We start from the raw sequence: 18,453 nt of genomic DNA on the forward strand, positions 1-18,453 counted from the left end.
AGCCACCATTCCAGAGGACATACTTCCATGCTGATGATGCTGGTTAAAAAAATAATGCATTAATTACATTTGTGACTGAACTCCGTTGGGGAGAATTGTATGTCTCCTGTTCTGTTTTACCTGCATTCTGCCATGTGTTTCATGTCATAGCAGTCTCGGATGATGACCCAGCACGTGTTCGTTTTAAGAACACTTTCACAACAGATTTGACAAAATGCAAAGAAGGTACCAATGTGAGATTTCTAAAGATAGCTACAGCTCTCTGTCCAAGGTTTAAGAATCTGAAGTGCCTTCCAAAATCTGAGCGGGACGAGGTGTGGGGCATGCTTTGAGAAGACTTAAAAGAGCAACACTCCGATGCAAAAACTACAGAACCCGAACCACCACAAATGAAAATCAACTTTCTGCTGGTGGCATCTGTCTCAGATGATGAAAATGAACATGCATCAGTCCGCTCTGCTTTGCATCGTTATCAAGCAGAACCCATCATCAGCATGGACGCATGTCCTCTGGAATGGTGGTTGAAACATGAAGGGACATATGAATCTTTAGCGCAACTGGCACGTAAATATCTTGCGGCGCCGGCTACAAGAGTGCCATGAGAATGCCTGTTCTCACTTTCAGGTGACATTGTAAACAAGAAGCAGGCAGCATTATCTCCTGCAAATTGTAACCAAACTTGTTTGTCTGAGCGATTTGGCTCAAGTAGAACTGAGTGGACATGCAGGCGCTAAAATTTTACATTGTTTTATTTTTGAATGCTGGGGTTTTTGTACATAATTCTACATTTGTAAGTTCAACTTTCACGATAAAGAGATTGCACTGCAGTACTTGTATTAGGTGAATTGAAAAATACTATTGCTTTTTGGTGTTTTTTTACAGTGCAAATACTTGTAATAAAAAATAAATATAGTGAGCACTGTACACTTCGTATTCTGTGTTTGTAATTGAAATCAATATATTTGAAAATGTAGAAAACATCCAAAAATATTTAAATAAATGGTATTCTATTATCATTTAACAACGCGATTAATCGCGATTAATAATTTTAATCATGCAATTAATTGCGATTAATTTTTTTGGTCGCTTAACAGCCCTAGTTTTAACGTAGTCGTCTAGAATTTCGGGAGGGGAGGGCTCTGAATCCACTCGGTATCTTCCTGAGTCATTGCACCAGAGACACTAGCCATAGTCTGTTCAGATCCAGCCTCACATGGAGGAGCTTTGTCGAAACATCAAACTGGAACCTCACTCCCTAGTGCAGTCACCTGGGGGCTAAAGCATCAGATCTTCCTTGCCATGAAGGTTACGGACAGACAATGGAAAGGATGAGGCAAAGGAGCTGCCACCAGAGAGATGTGGAGATATATGTACAGTGGGGAGATGGAGAAGAGTTTTCCATGCCCAGTCAGAGCCAGCTTGTAGCTGCTTCCCGACCCTAGCCAATAGCCCCTCCTTCCCCAGTACTGCTGGGCCCCCTCTGTGTGCACTTCTGGGCACTTTTAATGCTGAAAAGAAGCCAACAAGCCACCAGCCTTCAGTTTGGTCCTCTTGTCCCCACAGGTGATGTCCATTCTCTTGCATGGAGATGCAGCTTTTGCCGGGCAGGGCATAGTGTATGAGACGTTCCATTTGAGCGACTTGCCATCCTACACCACGCATGGGACAGTTCACGTGGTTGTAAACAACCAGGTAAAAACTGGGCCCCTTGGCTGCAAGACTGGATCCTTCAGCTCCACCGATACCAGAATCTTTGAGAACATGCACTTCAAATGCCCAGGGCAGGGAGGGTGGTTTGTCAGTCTCTGACGTATCATGCTGGTGCGCTAGCAATGGTAAGCGTGTGTCAAGGATGTGTTTTATCCTAGGGATGGGGCCCTGCATCAGGGACTTCTCCCACTAAAATGCAGCTGTGTTGTACCTGTGAAACTCCAGTTATGGTTCACTACTGGAATTGGGGCTTCTGGGGATGTGTATAGGCAGATCCATAAGCAGGAGAGCTCCTATGAGACAAGGCTAAGGAACAAGAAGAACTGATGATAACTTGCTCTGGGCTATAACGGTGAAATCCCTAGTGTCTAGGGCCTGGTCTACACTACAGACTTAGGTTGACATAAGACAGGTTACTTAAGCCTAATTATGTCAGTGTACACACTACAGCCTTGCTCCCACTGATGTAAGTGCTGATGTATCTCCATCTCCACAAGAGACGCAGGGCTTATCTGGGTGTAGTTAGGGCGACGCAGAATCACTGCGGGTTACTGACATGGGCTGTTGGCTGTCATTCTTATCAATTTCATGGCTCCATGCTGGCATCCTGAAATTGACAAGAAAGCCGGGATGTGGAGGGGGCTCCAGCTAAAGCCCGACTGTTCCCTGGGTCCCGTCTCCCCACTCCCAGCCTGCCAGCTACATGGGCTCCCCTCTCCCAGCCCGGCTGCTCCCCCGGTCCTGGCTCCCAGCCTAGCTGCCTCCCACTGCCCAGGGGCTCCTGAGCAGGGAGCTGCATGCAGAGCTGACAGTTCATGCTCTCAGCCCCCTCACACTGTCCCTCTTAAGTCGGTGGAAGCGTTCCTGATGATGACACGCGTCACCGACTGGAGGAGGGCAGTGTGGACATGAACCACCGCAGTGGTGGCTGTAAATCAACCTAACATAGGTCGACTTAAGTTTGTAGTGTAGACCTGCCCTAAATTATTGTATCTTTTTGATCCCCTATTCTGTTTAGAGCTCAGGTGACAGTGGCTTGATTGATATCCCGTTCCCTGATGCTGGGCAGGCTGGTTCTGAGCAGAGCCTGGTGGGAGAAGGATGGGGACTGTTTGAGCTTTATATGGACTCTCTGAAAGAGTCTTTACCCCTGTCTTACCTCTCACAAGCACCGCCCTTTATGTGGATTCCATTAATGCTCTGTCCCGGTGACTGCCCTCCCTCTGCTGAACAGAGCATAACAAAGTCAGAACAGAGCTAACTTAAAACTGACCTGGATAGCTTCTCTAGCTAGACCAGCGTAATAACTGGGGCTCCCTTTACTGGCTTGGGAAGCTTTCTCCAGGAAAGGTAATAGTTGTTCTGTAATACTTACCTCTGGTTGGAGCTCTGTTATCCAGCAGGTGGGGTAAATTGTTGTAAAAATCTCTTGTCATCAATCATGACAGCTCCTTCGTCTAACCTGACATGGAGGCAGTGCGGTCTTGTGGTTAGAGCAGGGACTGGTAGGTAGTTGGAAGCTTGCAAATTTACTCCCAGCTCTGCCAACAACTCACTTAAAATCTGTCTGTTTTCCCTCTGCAAAGTGGAGGGAACTCTCCCTCCTCCCACTCTGTGTGAAGCATTTTGAGATGCTCAGATGATGAGTGCTATCTGATTGCCAAGCCTAACTATTTTCTAGACCTTTTTGTGACCACCTTCTGCTATTTTCCATGACGGCCCCAAATTGCTCTGTTTTCCAGATTGGATTCACTACAGACCCTCGTATGGCCCGTTCCTCTCCGTACCCAACCGACGTTGCCCGGGTGGTGAATGCACCTATTTTCCATGTCAATGCGGATGACCCAGAGGCAGTGGTGTATGTGTGCAATGTAGCAGCAGAATGGAGAAGCACTTTCCACAAAGACGTGGTGGTTGACTTGGTAGGTGATTGGGAACCAGTTGGGGCTTTGCTAAAATCCTGGCTTTGTTTAGTGAACTTCTGGGGAAATGACAAAATGCTCTTCAGATGAACCATTGGAGGCATCTTGGACTGTGTTTGTACAGCACCTAGCACAATGGGGCTCTGGGCCATGACTGGGGCTCAGAGGTACTACTGTAATCCAAATAATAAATAATGACCCTCTTGTGTTTCTTTGCACCTTAATCCTTTGTTCTTTGGGTCTGGTAGTTGGGTGGGGGGGGGCATCTAAAGAAATATTTAAGCGAAAACAAGGCACTGAAAATGTAGCTGTGTTGTGCTTGAAGAAAAGGAGATGCAAGTTTTCCTGTAACTGCTCAAATAGCTGCAGTTTTTCTTTTAAACTGGGATGAAACCCTTCCATTAAGTCATTAGTTACTCTGGTTTTACACCAGTGTCGCTCCATTGACTTCAGTGGAACCTACTCCTGATTTACACTAGTCTAAATGAGATAAAAATCAGGCCTTCTGCCTTCAGGCTGTACATGATTTCCTTCATCATGGGTACATCCCGCATACAGATCAATGTAAATGCGACTGCTTTTTTGGCTTCTGAAATAGGGATTGAAGACTGGCTGATTTTTATGGCTTTCTTTCCTTGATTGCACTAGGTGTGTTACAGGCGGAATGGTCATAACGAGATGGACGAACCCATGTTCACCCAGCCGTTGATGTATAATCAGATCCGGAAGCAGAAACCTGTGCTGCAAAAATACGCCGAGATGTTAATTTCAGAAGGGGTGGTAAATCAACCAGAGTATGAGGTACTGTCACCCAGTGCTCTAAAAGAAGGGTGTAGTCAGTGATCAGTCACTGCCCCTTAAATCTAGTTGGCAAATAAGAATGTTGAGTAGGGGAAAATGCAAATTAATATAATGCAAGAAATACATGAAGGTTACCAGTGTTGCTATAGTTGCATAGCGTGACTGCGCCCCTCCCTGCTGACTCAGCAGTGTAGTGGAGCCTTGCCTTGCCCTAAGGGGTCTGGGCAGGGGAGGACTAAAGGGGTGCCTAAGGATCTGCTGATGTGTTTAGAAGGTAGGAGCTCAGAGTTAGACATCCAAGGGGCCTCAGCACTTGTTGCTAGCATTCCTAGCAAGGTTCTCCTGACTAAAGAAGCTAAAGCTGTTGCTGAGAGCAGCACAAGCCCATCCATGCTGCTGGTTAGAACTTGGCTCTTGGGCAGAAACTCCATCTCTGCACTGGTGCAGAAACACACGGACTCCATTTAAACCCAGTTGTAGCTGGTACGGTTATAGTCCCACTGTGAATAAGGTCTGTGGTCCAATCTACGCTTTTCATGCTACCATTTTGGTTACCCACTTACAATACAGTAATTGTGCCAGCATCGTTCCCCCTTCAGTGTATTTGGAGCACAGCAGTAATTAACTGTGTTTGAGCCATGCTGCAGTCTTGGGGTGAAACCCTGGCCTCACTGAAGTCCATGGCAAAACTCCCTTTGATTTTAATGGAGCCAGGGTTTCACCCTTGGATTTTAGCAGGGCTGTAGACGTAGTTCAGGAACACAGGTGACTCCTGGCTTAGCCTTGCCTGCACTATAAGATCAGACAGTCTTGTAGCTGTGCTCCTTACATAGTTGCTGGCACTGTGTCGATGGGACCTAACTGAAAAGTGCTTTATTCTGCCTCTTGAGCATTCAGACCCATTCGCTGGCTGTGGCATTTCCTAATGTCAGGGGTATTTGGGATGCCTCACTGGAACTGGGCTTTGTATTTTATGCAACTTTAGCATCAGCGAAGGACATAAGCTCTTAACTGGCACACAGCCAGCAGTAGCCAGTGCCCTGGCAGTGCTGACCTCTCGTTCCTAGTGTTGTATGGTCAGGCACAAGCATGGCAGCGTGCAGCAGCCGTGAATGTGGTGCGAGGCACGTTTGTGGTCCAGGTCCTCACCGATGAGTGGGGGGTATGTAACATAAGAACGGCCGTACTGGGTCAGACCAAAGGTCCATCTAGCCCATTATCCCGTCTACCAACAGTGGCCAATGCCAGGTGCACCGGAGGGATAATAATCAAGTGATCTCTCTCCTGCCATCCATCTCCACCCTCTGACAAACAGAGGCTAGGGACACCATTCCTTATCCATCCTGGCTAATAGCCATTAATGGACTTAACCTCCATGAATTTAAAGTAGAGTTTAAAGTGTCTGAAGAGGAGTTGGATGTGAAAATGCCCCCTCTGGGATCCACATAGACTTGGGTTGAAATGGAGAGAGAGCAGCAACAAGAGGCATGGCCCTTAACCCCAGCACTCTTACTTTGACGACTTCTCAGTAACAATATTCTGCCCTATTGCTCTCAGGAGGAAATTTCCAAGTATGATAGGATCTGTGAAGAGGCCCATGCCAGATCCAAGGATGAAAAAATCCTGCACATCAAGCACTGGCTGGATTCCCCTTGGCCTGGTAAGTAACTAGCAGCTTCCCTGACAAATGGCCGGAATTCAGGAACCACTTCTGCCTCCAGTGGATTAGACCTTCGACTTCCGGCGCAGATAGGAGCCATGTGTCTCCAAGGACGTGTAATGAAGAGAGTGGGAAATACACCACTCCCGCCTGGTGAAGAAAATGCACCCATCGGGAAAGCATGGGGGACTGACAGAAGTGGAGCAACTCAGGGTTTGCTCTGCATCCCAAATTCTCTTCCACATCAGAGAGTACAGAAGGGCCTGTAACATAGTCATCAAAGGCTCTTACTACAGAGCTGGCCTTCTCCAGGTCACAGATGATCTCTCCTCCTTCCCCAGGTTTCTTCACTCTCGAGGGCCAGCCTCGGAGCATGACCTGTCCCTCTACTGGTCTGAATGAAGAAGACTTGGTCCATATAGGCAAGGTGGCCAGCTCAGTGCCTGTTGAGGATTTCACAATTCATGGAGGTACGAACGTGCTGGAGTAGATGCCCCTGGCACCCGAGTCTCTGGGGGTTGGTTCTTTATAGAGCTGAATGCTTTATGGAGTAGAGGATGTGGCTAATGCTGTGAGTGGGAGTTGTTCCACCACGATCTACAGGGAGTCATGGTCTCTGACTGAGGCCGTAGGCCAGCCTGGGGAGTGGGAGGGAGGAGGTCTGCTAGAATGGTTAACTCTTGGAACAAGCTACTAAGGGAAATGGTGAGTTCTCCCTCTCTTGGTGTCTTCAGACAGACTGGCTGCCTTTCTGGAGATGCTTTAGTCATACACAAGTTGTTGGGCCAGCGAAGGGGTCACTGGATGAAATTCCATGGCCTGTGTGCTGTACAGCACTGGCTCTCAAACTAGAGCTGCCGCTTGTTCAGGGAAAGCCCCTGGCGGGCCGGGCCAGTTTGTTTACCTGCCACGTCAGCAGGTTTGGCCGATTGCAGCTCCCACTGTCTGCGGTTCGCCGTTCCAGGCCAATGGGGGCTGCAGGAAGCGGCGTGGGCCAAGGGACGTGCTGGCCACCCTTCCTGCAGCCCCCATTGGCCTGGAGTGGCGAACCGCGGGCAGTGGGAGCCGTGATTGGCCAAACCTGCGGATGCGGCAGGTAAACAAACCGGCCCGGTCCGCCAGGGGCTTTCCCGGAACAAGCGGCGGCCCTGGTTTGAGAACCAGTGCTGTACAGGACTAGATCTTCAAATCTGAGTGAATGGGGACTTCCATGTGGTGGTTCAGACCCAAAGTATGATGGTTGGGATGGGGATGAGTGCTAATGAGACTTCTGAGGGTGCTTATCTGTCCCCCATCACTAGTATCTGAGATGCTTCCCATCTTCATGTGTTATCCTCTCATACCTCTTGGGGGGCAAGCAGGGCTGGTATCACCATTGTTCAGAGGGGAAACTGAGGCCCAGAGAGGCTAAGGGATTAGCTCAGGTAACGCAGGCAGCCTGTGTCAGAGCAGGGACTTGAACCCAGTGTCCCATCCTTCCTCTCCAAAAAAAAAAAAAAAATCCTTATGACAGTGCCCAAAGTCTCCAGCTGGTACTAAGTTCTTGACCTTTAGATCTTCTTGTGAGTTCCACAGTCTGGTGACATGAATCTAGACCCACCCCCAGTACCTTCTGGTCGGGGACCTGGCAATGCCCATGCTTTTGACCCAGCACTCAGAAACTGTTCTCTCCACTACCGCTTGGACTCCTCTGAGGTTAGAGTTCAGGTCTCCTCTCCTGGGCAGTGATGTCTGGCAGTGAGTGCTCCTAATGCAGGTGAAATTGGCTCAGCGAAAAGCACGTTAGTTAAAGAAAACAGAATGGCCAGCAACTCCAATTGTTTCTCAGAGCTGGTTTCCTCTGCTCCTTACCTGTATGTGCTTTATCCTGCCTTTACCCTGTGCTAGGCTGGAACAGTCCACCTCCCTTTTGTCCCTTTATGTCCAGAGCATCTGCGTGTCAGGGAATCCAGACTGCCGATAGATGGGTTGATAGCACGAGCCGTCTTGTCCCCAGCCTAAGGCTGCTTGCATAGTACGTCACTGCAGTTCCTCCCCAACGGGCTGCAAACTGTGTTTTTTTTTCTCTGCAGGTTTGAGCCGGATTCTGAAAACCCGTGGGATGTTGGTTAAGAACAGGACAGTAGACTGGGCCTTGGCAGAGTATATGGCATTTGGCTCCCTCCTCAAAGAGGGAATCCACATCCGACTGAGCGGCCAGGATGTCGAGAGGGGGACATTCAGGTAAAGCCGGCAGTTTCCCCCAGTAAAAGGGGATTCCAGCCTTCCTCAAGAGGCTGCTGAGTGTGGAGTAGAAGAGGCCAACCTTAGGTTGCCTGCTGTGCTGGAGCTCTGCTGAAAGGCAAAGGGGGGAGCCCAAATTGGGGGTGGAGGGGTCTCTTTCACACCACTTAATGGTGTTAGTATGGGCAGCTCCTAGATATGACTGGAACCTGGCTTCATTGCATTCTGCAGTTGCAAGCCAAGCCTCTCAACAGAGCAGCGTGAGCCAGGTGGCCGCTTGCACTTGCCACTTGCACGCAGGCACTTGCTCTGACCCACTGGCTAGGGTAACACTTCAGTAACATTACTGCTGGCCGTTGTTTCCTCCCACAGCCATCGTCACCATGTACTGCATGACCAGAACGTAGACAAGAGGACCTGTATCCCCATGAATCATCTCTGGCCAAACCAGGCTCCTTACACTGTCTGCAACAGCTCCCTGTCGGAGTACGGAGTCCTAGGTTAGTGTCACTGGGGAATCTCCCCCTGGCTCGCAACAGCCACAGGGCTAGTTTGTGCTGGGTTGTCTGTGCCAGATGCTGGTGAATATGGCCTCTTCACTCTTCCTCTCTCTTCTCTGCAGGTTTTGAGCTGGGCTTTGCTATGGCTAGTCCCAATGCCTTAGTGCTGTGGGAGGCCCAGTTCGGTGACTTCCACAACACTGCTCAGTGCATCATTGACCAGTTCATCTGCCCTGGCCAGGCCAAGTGGGTGAGACAGAATGGCATCGTGCTGCTGCTGCCCCATGGCATGGAGGGCATGGTAAGGATGCACTCGCTTCCCATCTTTCTGGGCAGCACTGACAGCTCAATGTCACGGTTCCCGTAGCGCCCCAGGACGCTTCCCCAGGCCAAACACTGCACAGACCAGGTCTCTGTGTGACCAGTCACCTGGGAGCAAGGGGATAGTCCTGCAATTGGGATATTGCCCACCTCTTTGCCTGTGTCACCTGGCCTCACCAGCCCATGTCACTGCTTCCCATACAGCTGTGTGTTAACAGCCTGCAGAGGGGCCTGGACTCCATGTGGTTGGGAGCAGTGCCAGCCCCGCTACAGGTTAGAGTGTACGGGTGAAAGGAAGAGGATTGGGAGCAACTGGTCTCAGCACAGGGGCTTGTTGGGGCCAGGGGAGTGGAGCCTAAAGGTCAGTACTAAGGGACGGCTGCAGCTGTTGGACCTACTTCTTAGTAAAAATCAAAACTTTTAAACCAGAGTGAAATCCGGTTGGGCAGCACATACCAAGGTCCTCCTCAAACAGTGACTAGCATCAGCTGGCTCTACGAGGCATGGAGAGCTCTCCTAAAGAAGGAAACTCGCATGTGTGGTTCACTTCACCTCTTGTTGGTTTTGCCCACAGGGTCCTGAGCACTCGTCAGCCAGGCCAGAGCGATTCCTGCAGATGTGCAATGACGATCCAGATGTCTACCCTGTAAGTGTCTGGCTGTGCTAAACTCACGCTCTTCCCCTTTGGGGCCTTTCCCATCTCTCCCCTCCTGCATCTTGGAGCACTTGCTCTGTCCCTGACTCTGATCACTACACAGCAAAGGCTTCCAGAAACAGCTTTGGGGGATTTTGCGGATAAGATGGTAACACATGGAAGAGTTTTACAGGGCACCCGGATTCTGGGCAGCAGGCCAGGGGGAGCAGGATATAGGAAGCAGTGCTGTGCTGGTGACTCACATTTAATGACTCCTGGGCTTCCTCTGCCCCCAGAGTCAGGAAGACTTAGGCTGGGTTATCGAGGGGGACTCGGAAATGTCCGTTGCTGTGTTAGCACAATATGAGCAGAGCTCTAGTTAGTGCGCTAATGTGGGGCAGTAAAGGCTGGCTGTAACCCAAGCAAGGCCAGTGCATGGAACTCTGTTTCCATGGCTTCTGCTCTTTCCTCCTTGGCTTTCCCCAAAAGCTGTCATCAGAGTCACACCCATCGCTCTCAGGCCCATTTGCTCATTTTTTATTAGGGAGCGATTTCCCGGTTCCATAGCCGGGGGGTTTATCGGAGTATTTCCAAGTGCGCTCCAAAGCCCTGTGCAAACATGGCAGCTCTCCTGCTCTCAGCCTGTACTGTCTGCATAGCTGGCCCATGCACTTAGGGAGGCAGTCCCTTTTTGAGTTAGGGACACGGAGGCACTAAGAGGCCGGGATAGGCTGAAAACCACCAGAGAGGATAGTATAAAAGGGAAAGCAGAAAGTTACATTGGCCCAGAATTTGCTGTGTTCATTCCTGAGTAGTGTCCTAAAAGCTCTGCTAGGCAGAGAAAGCAATGGACAATATTAGAGCCGGGACTCCAGTGGCTTTGAGATACCTGCTGCTAAAATCCTACCTCAGTTGAAATGGAAAAACTAAAGTGAAGCACTTAACTAAACTTGACTTTTAAGAGCCAAGTTCTACCAATTTGCCTGGACTTGAAACACTCTAGCTTGAGCTTGCAGGTTAGGGCCGCTGCATTCAGCTAACCACTGGTCCTGGGCTAGTGATGAGCAAGAGAAACTCCTGGCCCCCATTTTGGGGTACTCCAGTTGACTCACATGGCCTCTCTCTGTTCATACTAGAGCTGCCGGCAGATGTAAATGCAGGATGTTAATGTGGGACATTCACGATTTTGTCTAAACTGTTTCTACTTCTCATGTGCTGTAGAAACTCGATGACTTTGACGTACGCCAGCTGTATGACTGCAACTGGATTGTTGTAAACTGCTCCACTCCAGCAAACTTCTTCCACGTCCTGCGGAGGCAGATACACCTCCCGTTCCGGAAACCGGTCAGTGAGCTCTAGACACTGCCCTAGTACAGACCCGGCCACGCACCATTGTCAAGTGCTAGGTTAAAGCCAATGCTTGGCAGGTGGGGTATGGGTGCTGGTGCCGGGAGGTCTTAGGACCTGGATTTGAAGCTAACTTCTCAAGTGCTCCAGTAGGGCTAGTCAAATTTTCCACCAAAACTGTTTTTCAGCAGAAAATTGAGATTTTGACTGAACAAAATTTTTTGCAAAATGTGTTTGCTTTCTATGCAAAAAACCAAAATTTTTGTCCAAAAATAAAACAAAAAAACTGTGAACCCTAAAACTAAAATACTTCAATTCTGGAATGTTGCCGCGGTGCCTTGTGGGACTTATTATTCAGGTGCTTCATGTTCTATGAGCTGGGTTCCCCAGCCAGACTACATTTCCCATGATGCAGTACAGCCTCATGACTGCCATAGAGCATAGCTTCCTGTCACCAAGAGCGGTGACTGTGATGCATCATGGGAGATGTAGTCCAACCTGGGTGCCCAGCCTATAGAGAACTACTACTTCCATGGGGCACCACTGTGGCATTTCAGGATTGAAATATTTTGCCAACAACTCCCAGTTGTCTGACCAGCTCTGTGCTCTACCCTTTACCTGGTTAATGGATCGGTACTAACAACCCCTGGTAAAGGTCTATTGCCTGATAAGAGACACCCGTGTTAAGTATCAGAGGGGTAGCCGTGTTAGTCTGGAGCTGTAAAAAGCAACAAAGAGTCCTGTGGCACCTTATAGACTAACACACATATCGGAGCATAAGCTTTCGTGGGTGAATACCCACTTCATCAGACGCATGTACCTGGCACATGTACTTGCATCCGACGAAGTGGGTATTCACCCACGAAATCTTATGCTCCAATACGTCTGCTAGTCTATAAGGTGCCACAGGACTCTTTGTTGCTTTTTACCACCTCTTAAAGGCTGGGCAGTCTGTGCCTGCTGATCTGTGCTGTGGTGACTGTTACAGGTGAGCTGTGCGTTCCCGAGCACACTGGGGCCCTGTGACTGGCACTTATTAAATAACCATGTCTGCCAAGTTTCAGTTGAGCTCTGCCCAGCCTGGAAACGCCTGTCCTATCTGGGCAGCGGCATTGGTGAGCCGCCTGCACGTTATTCCATAACAAAAGGGCTAGAGGGGAAAGTAACGCTGAGTGCTGCGCACAGAAAACGTCCTGCAACCAGACCTGCCGACAGCGCCAGAGTTGTGCACACCACTTCACGTTGCCCTGCCCCAGAGCAGCCTTTGGCTTCAGTCTTTCTCTCTGGCCGGCATGGGAGAATCGAGACGTTCCTGTGATTCCTGCCTGGGTTAAATGTACAGGTCATCAATGGCACTTGAATTAGGGGGCTGGGCAGGGGCCAGGCCGGAACTAGCTGACCAAAGACAGTGGGGTGTGGAGGGGAGGGTCTGTGCTCTGGCTCTCATAGTGCTGATCCAGTCTGCAATGTGCAGCTTGTGTGCCAGAAAGGCTATTTCCAGCCCCTTCTGATTGCCTTGCCTTGATCTTCCAGCTGATCATCTTCACTCCAAAGTCGCTGCTGCGCCACCCCGAAGCCCGCTCCAGCTTTGATGATATGTTGCCAGGTATGAAGGGTGGTGCAAGTGAACCGGAGAGATGCAGAGCAGAGTTCATACCACAAGAGGGCAGTGTCTGTCTTCTCTTTCATAGAATCATAGAATATCAGGGTTGGAAGGGACGTCAGGAGGTATCTAGTCCAACCCCCTACTCAAAGCAGGACCAACCTCAACTAAATCATCCCAGCCAGGGCTTTGTCAAGCCTGACCTTAAAAACCTCTAAGGAAGAGATTCCACCACCTCCCTATGGAACCCATTCCAGTGCTTCACCACCCTCCTAGTGAAATTTTTTTTCCTAATATCCAACCTAAACCTCCCCCACTGCAACTTGAGCCCATTACTCCTTGTTCTGTCATCTGCCACCACTGAGAACAGTCTAGATCCGTCCTCTTTGGAACCCCCTTTTAGGTAGTTGAAAGCAGCTATCAAATCCCCCCTCATTCTTCTCTTCTGCAGACTAAACAATCCCAGTTCCCTCAGCCTCTCCTCATAAGTCATGAGCTCCAGCCCCCTAATCATTTTTGTTGCCCTCCACTGGACTCTTTCCAATTTTTCCACATCCTTGTAGTGTGGGGCCCAAACTGGACACAGTACTCCAGATGAGGCCTCACCGATGCCGAATAGAGGGGGATGATCACATCCCTCGATCTGCTGGCAATGCTCCTACTTATACAGCCTAAAATGCCGTTCGCCTTCTTGGCAACAAGGGCACACTGTTGACTTATATTCAGCTTTTCGTCCACCGTAACCCCTAGGTCCTTTTCTGCAGAACTGGCTGCCCAGCCATTCGGTCCCTAGTCTGTAGCAGTGCATGGGATTCTTCCATCCTAAGTGCAGGACTCTGCACTTGTCCTTGTCTTTACAGGACCCCACCCTGTTCCCAGGTCTCTCTGGATTCTGGCTCCTGTCCACATGTACGACAGTCCAGAACTGCACCAGGACGGTGTGTGCTTCAGACTGTTTCCCCACCCAGTCTCTCTCCCTGCACAGCCCCCAGCTCAATGGGGCCTTGATCTCAGTGGGGTCTCTAGGCCTTAATCATCTCTGAGCTAGCCCAATCCTTCTGCAGGCATAGCCAATCCCACAGGGTCCAGGCCTGTAGCTGGCCCCCATTAGCATTCCCCCTCCCACCATGTGTGGCCCCTGGGCTGTTGAGGCATGTCCCCCACGGTTGTCTGTGCTCTGCTACAGGCACTAACTTCCTGCGCGTAATCCCTGAGAGCGGCCCTGCAGCCCAGAACCCCGACAACGTCAAGAGGGTGCTCTTCTGCACCGGCAAAGTGTATTACGAGCTCACCCGCGAGCGCAAGGCCCGGGACATGGAGCCAGATGTGGCCATCACCAGGGTGGAGCAGGTGAGCATGTCTGTAATGCAGGGGGCTCCACGGAGGCCAGGGGCCAATAGTCAGTCCTGTTGCTGGCTTGCTCCATGTCCCCAGGAGCCATGAGGAGTTTAATCCACAACATGTCTGCTGTGGCTCAGACACAAAGCGCTCTGCCCCTCGTCCCACTCCTACTGCTGAACGTCCCAGCCCAGCCTCAGGGTGGAGATCAGGCAGAAATACGCCCTCACCACACCTGAGAAGGGATGGACGGAGGGGCCAGCTCGATCCTGTGTCTTCAGTCTGAGTCCAGGAGACGCTGCGCAGCACCCCTTGGTGGGCAGAGCTGGGGTATCTGTGCAGGTTTGCAGGGAAGAGCCCGTTGGTGGTGGGAGTGGTGTTGGCCAGCCCAGCGTGCACCCCACCGTACAATCTCCTTGGCCTGGAAGGGCCGTTCAGGCTCACGCTAGGCGACCCCAGGCCCCTTTAAGTGTGTAATGTCAGAGCTGTGTGGGATCAGGAGATGCTGCTGAGGCAGCACAGGCTGAACAGTGATCATGGAGGCTGCATGGCCCACTGCACAGCCCACCTGCAGCTGCCTGTGCCCCACCTCCGCTGCTGGCTGCCCCAGGCTTGCGTGCCCCACTGGAACTGAGCCCTCCCTGTTCCCCTGCAGCTGTCCCCGTTCCCCTTCGACCTCCTCCAGAGGGAAGCGCTGAAGTACCCCAACGCCGAGCTGGTCTGGTGCCAGGAGGAGCACAAGAACCAGGGCTACTACGACTATGTGAAACCCCGGCTCCGCACGACCATCGACCGCGCCAAGCCCGTGTGGTAAGGGCCACCCCTCCGCACCGTGACGGGCTAGTGCCATGGGTGGCAGCCACACCTTGTCCTGATCTCGGGACCTCCCCACAGATGGGCAGTGTGGTGCCATGGGTGGTACATCTGAGGCCACCGGCTCCCCAGTGGATTTCAGTATCATGTGGGAGCCGGGATGGAGATCTCTGTGGCACTGGGGGTAGGTAGTGTGGGCTGGGGAGGGAGATCTCTTGGGTGGGTGTGACAGAGTCACAGACCCGATGCTCTGGAACTGCTCTGTATGAAGCCAGCCAGGACTCTGGGGTGGCGTGACTCCCCTCAGGACATGCTGTCCAGGGCAAAAAGCCTCCTCGGCTACGGCCTCCCTGGGACTGACCTCGGAGCTTTCAGCATCCCTGTTCATATCATACACTTCCCCTTGGCAGGTCCACCTGGACGGGTCCTCTGGGGAAGCCAGAGGGCCCTACACCCCCAGTCTGCAGTCAGCTGCGACTCTCAGCCAGCGTGTCACACAGGTTTATTAGTCAGCAGAAACAGCGTAGAACAGAGCTTGTTAGCACAGAAATCACTGACTTTTAGCCAAGTCCATCTTGTGGGGGGGGGGAGGACCCCAGGCCAGACGCCCTGGACTCCCCCCTCAGAGTCCCAAACAGGACATGGCCCAGCTTTCAGTGACCTGACCTCTGACACGCCCATTCCCCCTCCTCCTGGTCTTTGTACCCCTTCAGGGGCAAAGTGTCACCTGGTCTCACCCCCCTCCTGGGTCTCAGGTTATGAAAGGCATCGGCCATCACTTGTGTGCAGGCAGCTGGAGCCTCCTCACCTGCCCCCGAGGGTCCCAGCAAAAGTGTCTCACCCTTATTCCCACCATCTAGGCATTGGTGCAATACACAGGGAACCTGAGGCACACACCGCATTCATGCAAAACAGTAAGACTCACATAGGCTCACGTACAGCATAATAAGGTCGCAGTGGGCATGTTGGTCTCGTTGCACTCTCCACAAGATGGTAACTGGGTGAGGGACAAGAGCTTGATACAGGGTCTGTGCTGTGGCTAACAGCCAGGGGGGGATGCTGCAGGCAGCAGGGGCTGGTCCCTGGTTGGTGAGCGCTGGGCTTTGGGCAGTGGGGGCTGCACATGATACAGCGTTTCTTTCTAAGCTAGGTGGCTAGATCTTGGCAGCCTCTGGCCCTCTCTTCCATCTAGCTTTCCTGTTGCTAGACCAGGCCTGTATGTAGCCATCCCAGACCTGAGTCCAGTGTAATGTCCCGTCCCTGTGCTGGCCCTCATCTGAGCTGCTGCTTCTCCCTCCCTTGCCATAGGTACGCCGGCCGCGACCCAGCTGCTGCACCAGCCACTGGCAACAAGAAGACCCACCTGACTGAGCTCCAGCGCTTCCTGGACACCGCCTTCAACCTGGATGCCTACAAGGCCTTCTCCTAGACCCCACGCAGCTGCTGCAGCATGCTGTCTGTCTCTTGCTCACCTCCTGTCTCCGTACTTAACTACAGACCTTGTAAACTAAATGCCCGCGCCTGGAGTCCTTGTTCATCACTCTGGCTTGTTGCCTTTCACTGAAATAGCTCTGCAGGACGCTTGGGTTTTAACTCCCCCCTTGCCCTGTCCTTGAGGGGCTGCAGTCTCTGTGCCCTCCTGAGTGGCCAGCTCCATCCCACCACTACCCCAAAAGCCCACAGCACCAGCCAGCTCAGGAGGGCTGGCGATCAGCCTCTGCTAGCTTCTGTCCTTAGCCCACCCCCTCCCTGCAGGGTTGCCATGCTGCCTTGTATCTGGCTCAGGGGAGCGGCTGGGGTTGGCAGAGCCAGGAGGAGGGACATTGCAAGCACACCTCTCCCCGGCAGCAGGGGTTGCAGTTAGGTTCTCTAGAAGAAGGAGACCGTTCCTTTTTCCTTCTGCCTGTGGCGGTTCTTTCCCAAAGGTCAGAGCCTCTGTGGCTAACGTCCTCAATCGCTCCTGGCCGGCTGTGCTTGGGTCGTAGCCTCGGGCCACTGGCACTGTAGCCCGCTCAGGCGGAGTAAGATTTAGTGGGGCCCTCGGCACAAAGAACATTTGGATCCCTCACGCTTTTCCCCTGGCCCGAAGCCAGAGCTGGGCCATGGTAAGAGCTGCCCAGGGAGTCCTGGCTGCTGTGGGGAACCCTGGACCTTCCCCCTGCCCTGGGCAGCATGCCCTGGGGGACAGGGATACAGGCCAGGAGTTGCTTTTGGGGCTCCCCAAGAGCTGCCCAGGGAGCCTGGGCTGCCGTACCACAGCCTATGGTGAGCATACGTCCCGTTTCGGCCAGGACAGTCCCCTTTTTAAGCCCTGAACCAGACATCCTGACAAATGCCCAGTTTTGCCAAAAAGGGCCTTGGGTGGGTGAGTGGCAAGGTTTTGGTGGGGACCCTGCGCCTGATCTCGTGGGCCTGTGTGTTGTGCCACAGCACCCACTCCCAGCTGTTTAACCCCAGATCCCTGCTACCTTGCTAACAAACCCCAGGGCATGGCATGCACATCCCTCATGCCCCTCCTGCATGTCCATCCTGCAGCTGCTGTCAAAGGAACCCAGTGTTGGATTTTCAAACTGGCCCTTGGCTGAATCACAGGCACTCACTGCTTGGCTGAGCCCGGCAGGACTGTCTCGAGTGCGGGAACAGGGATGTTGGTGTGTGCTCTACTGTGCTCCACTGAAGGGGGAGCCCGGGCCTAGTGGCACAGCGCCTCTGAAAAGGGCTGGCAGATTCCTCATGGCACTCCCTGCCAAGGCCCATCTCTCCCCAGAAGGAAGGGGCCACTTGACTTTAAACGGCTTCCCTACCACCAACCATTAATCTCCAGGGTTGCGTGGAGTCTGGGGCTGTTTCTAAACACTGCAGCAAGGGGGCTGTGGGCGCTGGAAGAGCCAGTGTTGGGCCAGCGTGGACCTCTTCAGAGCTCTGCTTACAGCGTAGGAGAGTCCCTCAAATCTCTCCCTTCTGCCCTTGCACTCTTCTCTCTGCACCCGCAATGGGCAGTCCCAGCCGCATGCCTGCTGCCCTCCAGGCCTCACTGCTGGAGCCACTCATCCCCAGTATGGGGAGCCCCTTAGCCTGATGGCCTCAGCCCCGGCTGGGGCAGCACAAGCCCATGGCCCAGCCCCAGTGCGGCGCTCTGCATCTCTTTGAACAGCCAGCATCCGCCAAACCTGCTTGGGTGGGGAACACCCTGAGCCAAGGGCCCTTCCTCTACTGCTCAGCCCCAAGGGGCTCTGGGTCATTTCCATGAGATGCTCCCAGCTGCTATGGGTGAGACACCAGCACCCCTCTGTCCTCCGTGTGAGCAGAGATGCTAGCCTGGTGCCTTCCTGAGCTCCCAGCACCTGCCCTCTCCAAGCCCCTCTGGGGAACCCATTCACTCCCCTCCCAGCACCGTGTGAGGCTTTCACTCAGCTCTCTGAGCCCCGCCTGAGGCTGCGTCCGGCATTTAGCAGGACAGTGCTCTTGAGACTCATCCCCCGGAAGCCCAGCCCTGGGGAACCATCCCTGCCTGGGCCGTCCAGCACCCATGGCTGCCCCCTTGTCAGTCAGGTCTCTCCCCTGAGCTCTTCAGACTGCTC

At 52.4% G+C, this 18,453-nt stretch overlaps 1 protein-coding gene across 10 annotated transcripts in view; it reads left to right on the forward strand.

Moving 5' to 3' along the window:
* The window catches only part of OGDH (oxoglutarate dehydrogenase), a 94,458-nt gene extending 78,074 nt beyond the window's left edge, over nucleotides 1–16,384 (forward strand). For all 10 annotated transcript variants that reach the window (XM_045002875.1, XM_045002876.1, XM_045002873.1 and 7 more), the window contains 14 exons: nucleotides 1,564–1,692; nucleotides 3,453–3,632; nucleotides 4,281–4,433; nucleotides 5,991–6,093; nucleotides 6,435–6,563; nucleotides 8,166–8,316; nucleotides 8,689–8,816; nucleotides 8,939–9,117; nucleotides 9,712–9,783; nucleotides 10,993–11,115; nucleotides 12,652–12,724; nucleotides 13,908–14,071; nucleotides 14,715–14,869; nucleotides 16,181–16,384. In XM_045002875.1, coding sequence (XP_044858810.1) covers nucleotides 1,564–1,692; nucleotides 3,453–3,632; nucleotides 4,281–4,433; nucleotides 5,991–6,093; nucleotides 6,435–6,563; nucleotides 8,166–8,316; nucleotides 8,689–8,816; nucleotides 8,939–9,117; nucleotides 9,712–9,783; nucleotides 10,993–11,115; nucleotides 12,652–12,724; nucleotides 13,908–14,071; nucleotides 14,715–14,869; nucleotides 16,181–16,301 — 1,860 coding nt within the window. In that variant the 3' untranslated portion in view covers nucleotides 16,302–16,384. The remainder of the gene's footprint in view (nucleotides 1–1,563; nucleotides 1,693–3,452; nucleotides 3,633–4,280; nucleotides 4,434–5,990; nucleotides 6,094–6,434; nucleotides 6,564–8,165; nucleotides 8,317–8,688; nucleotides 8,817–8,938; nucleotides 9,118–9,711; nucleotides 9,784–10,992; nucleotides 11,116–12,651; nucleotides 12,725–13,907; nucleotides 14,072–14,714; nucleotides 14,870–16,180) is intronic.
* Nucleotides 16,385–18,453: the final 2,069 nt, after the last annotated feature.

This window comes from Mauremys mutica, chromosome 2 (assembly GCF_020497125.1).
Source record: "Mauremys mutica isolate MM-2020 ecotype Southern chromosome 2, ASM2049712v1, whole genome shotgun sequence".
NCBI lineage: Eukaryota > Metazoa > Chordata > Testudines > Geoemydidae > Mauremys > Mauremys mutica.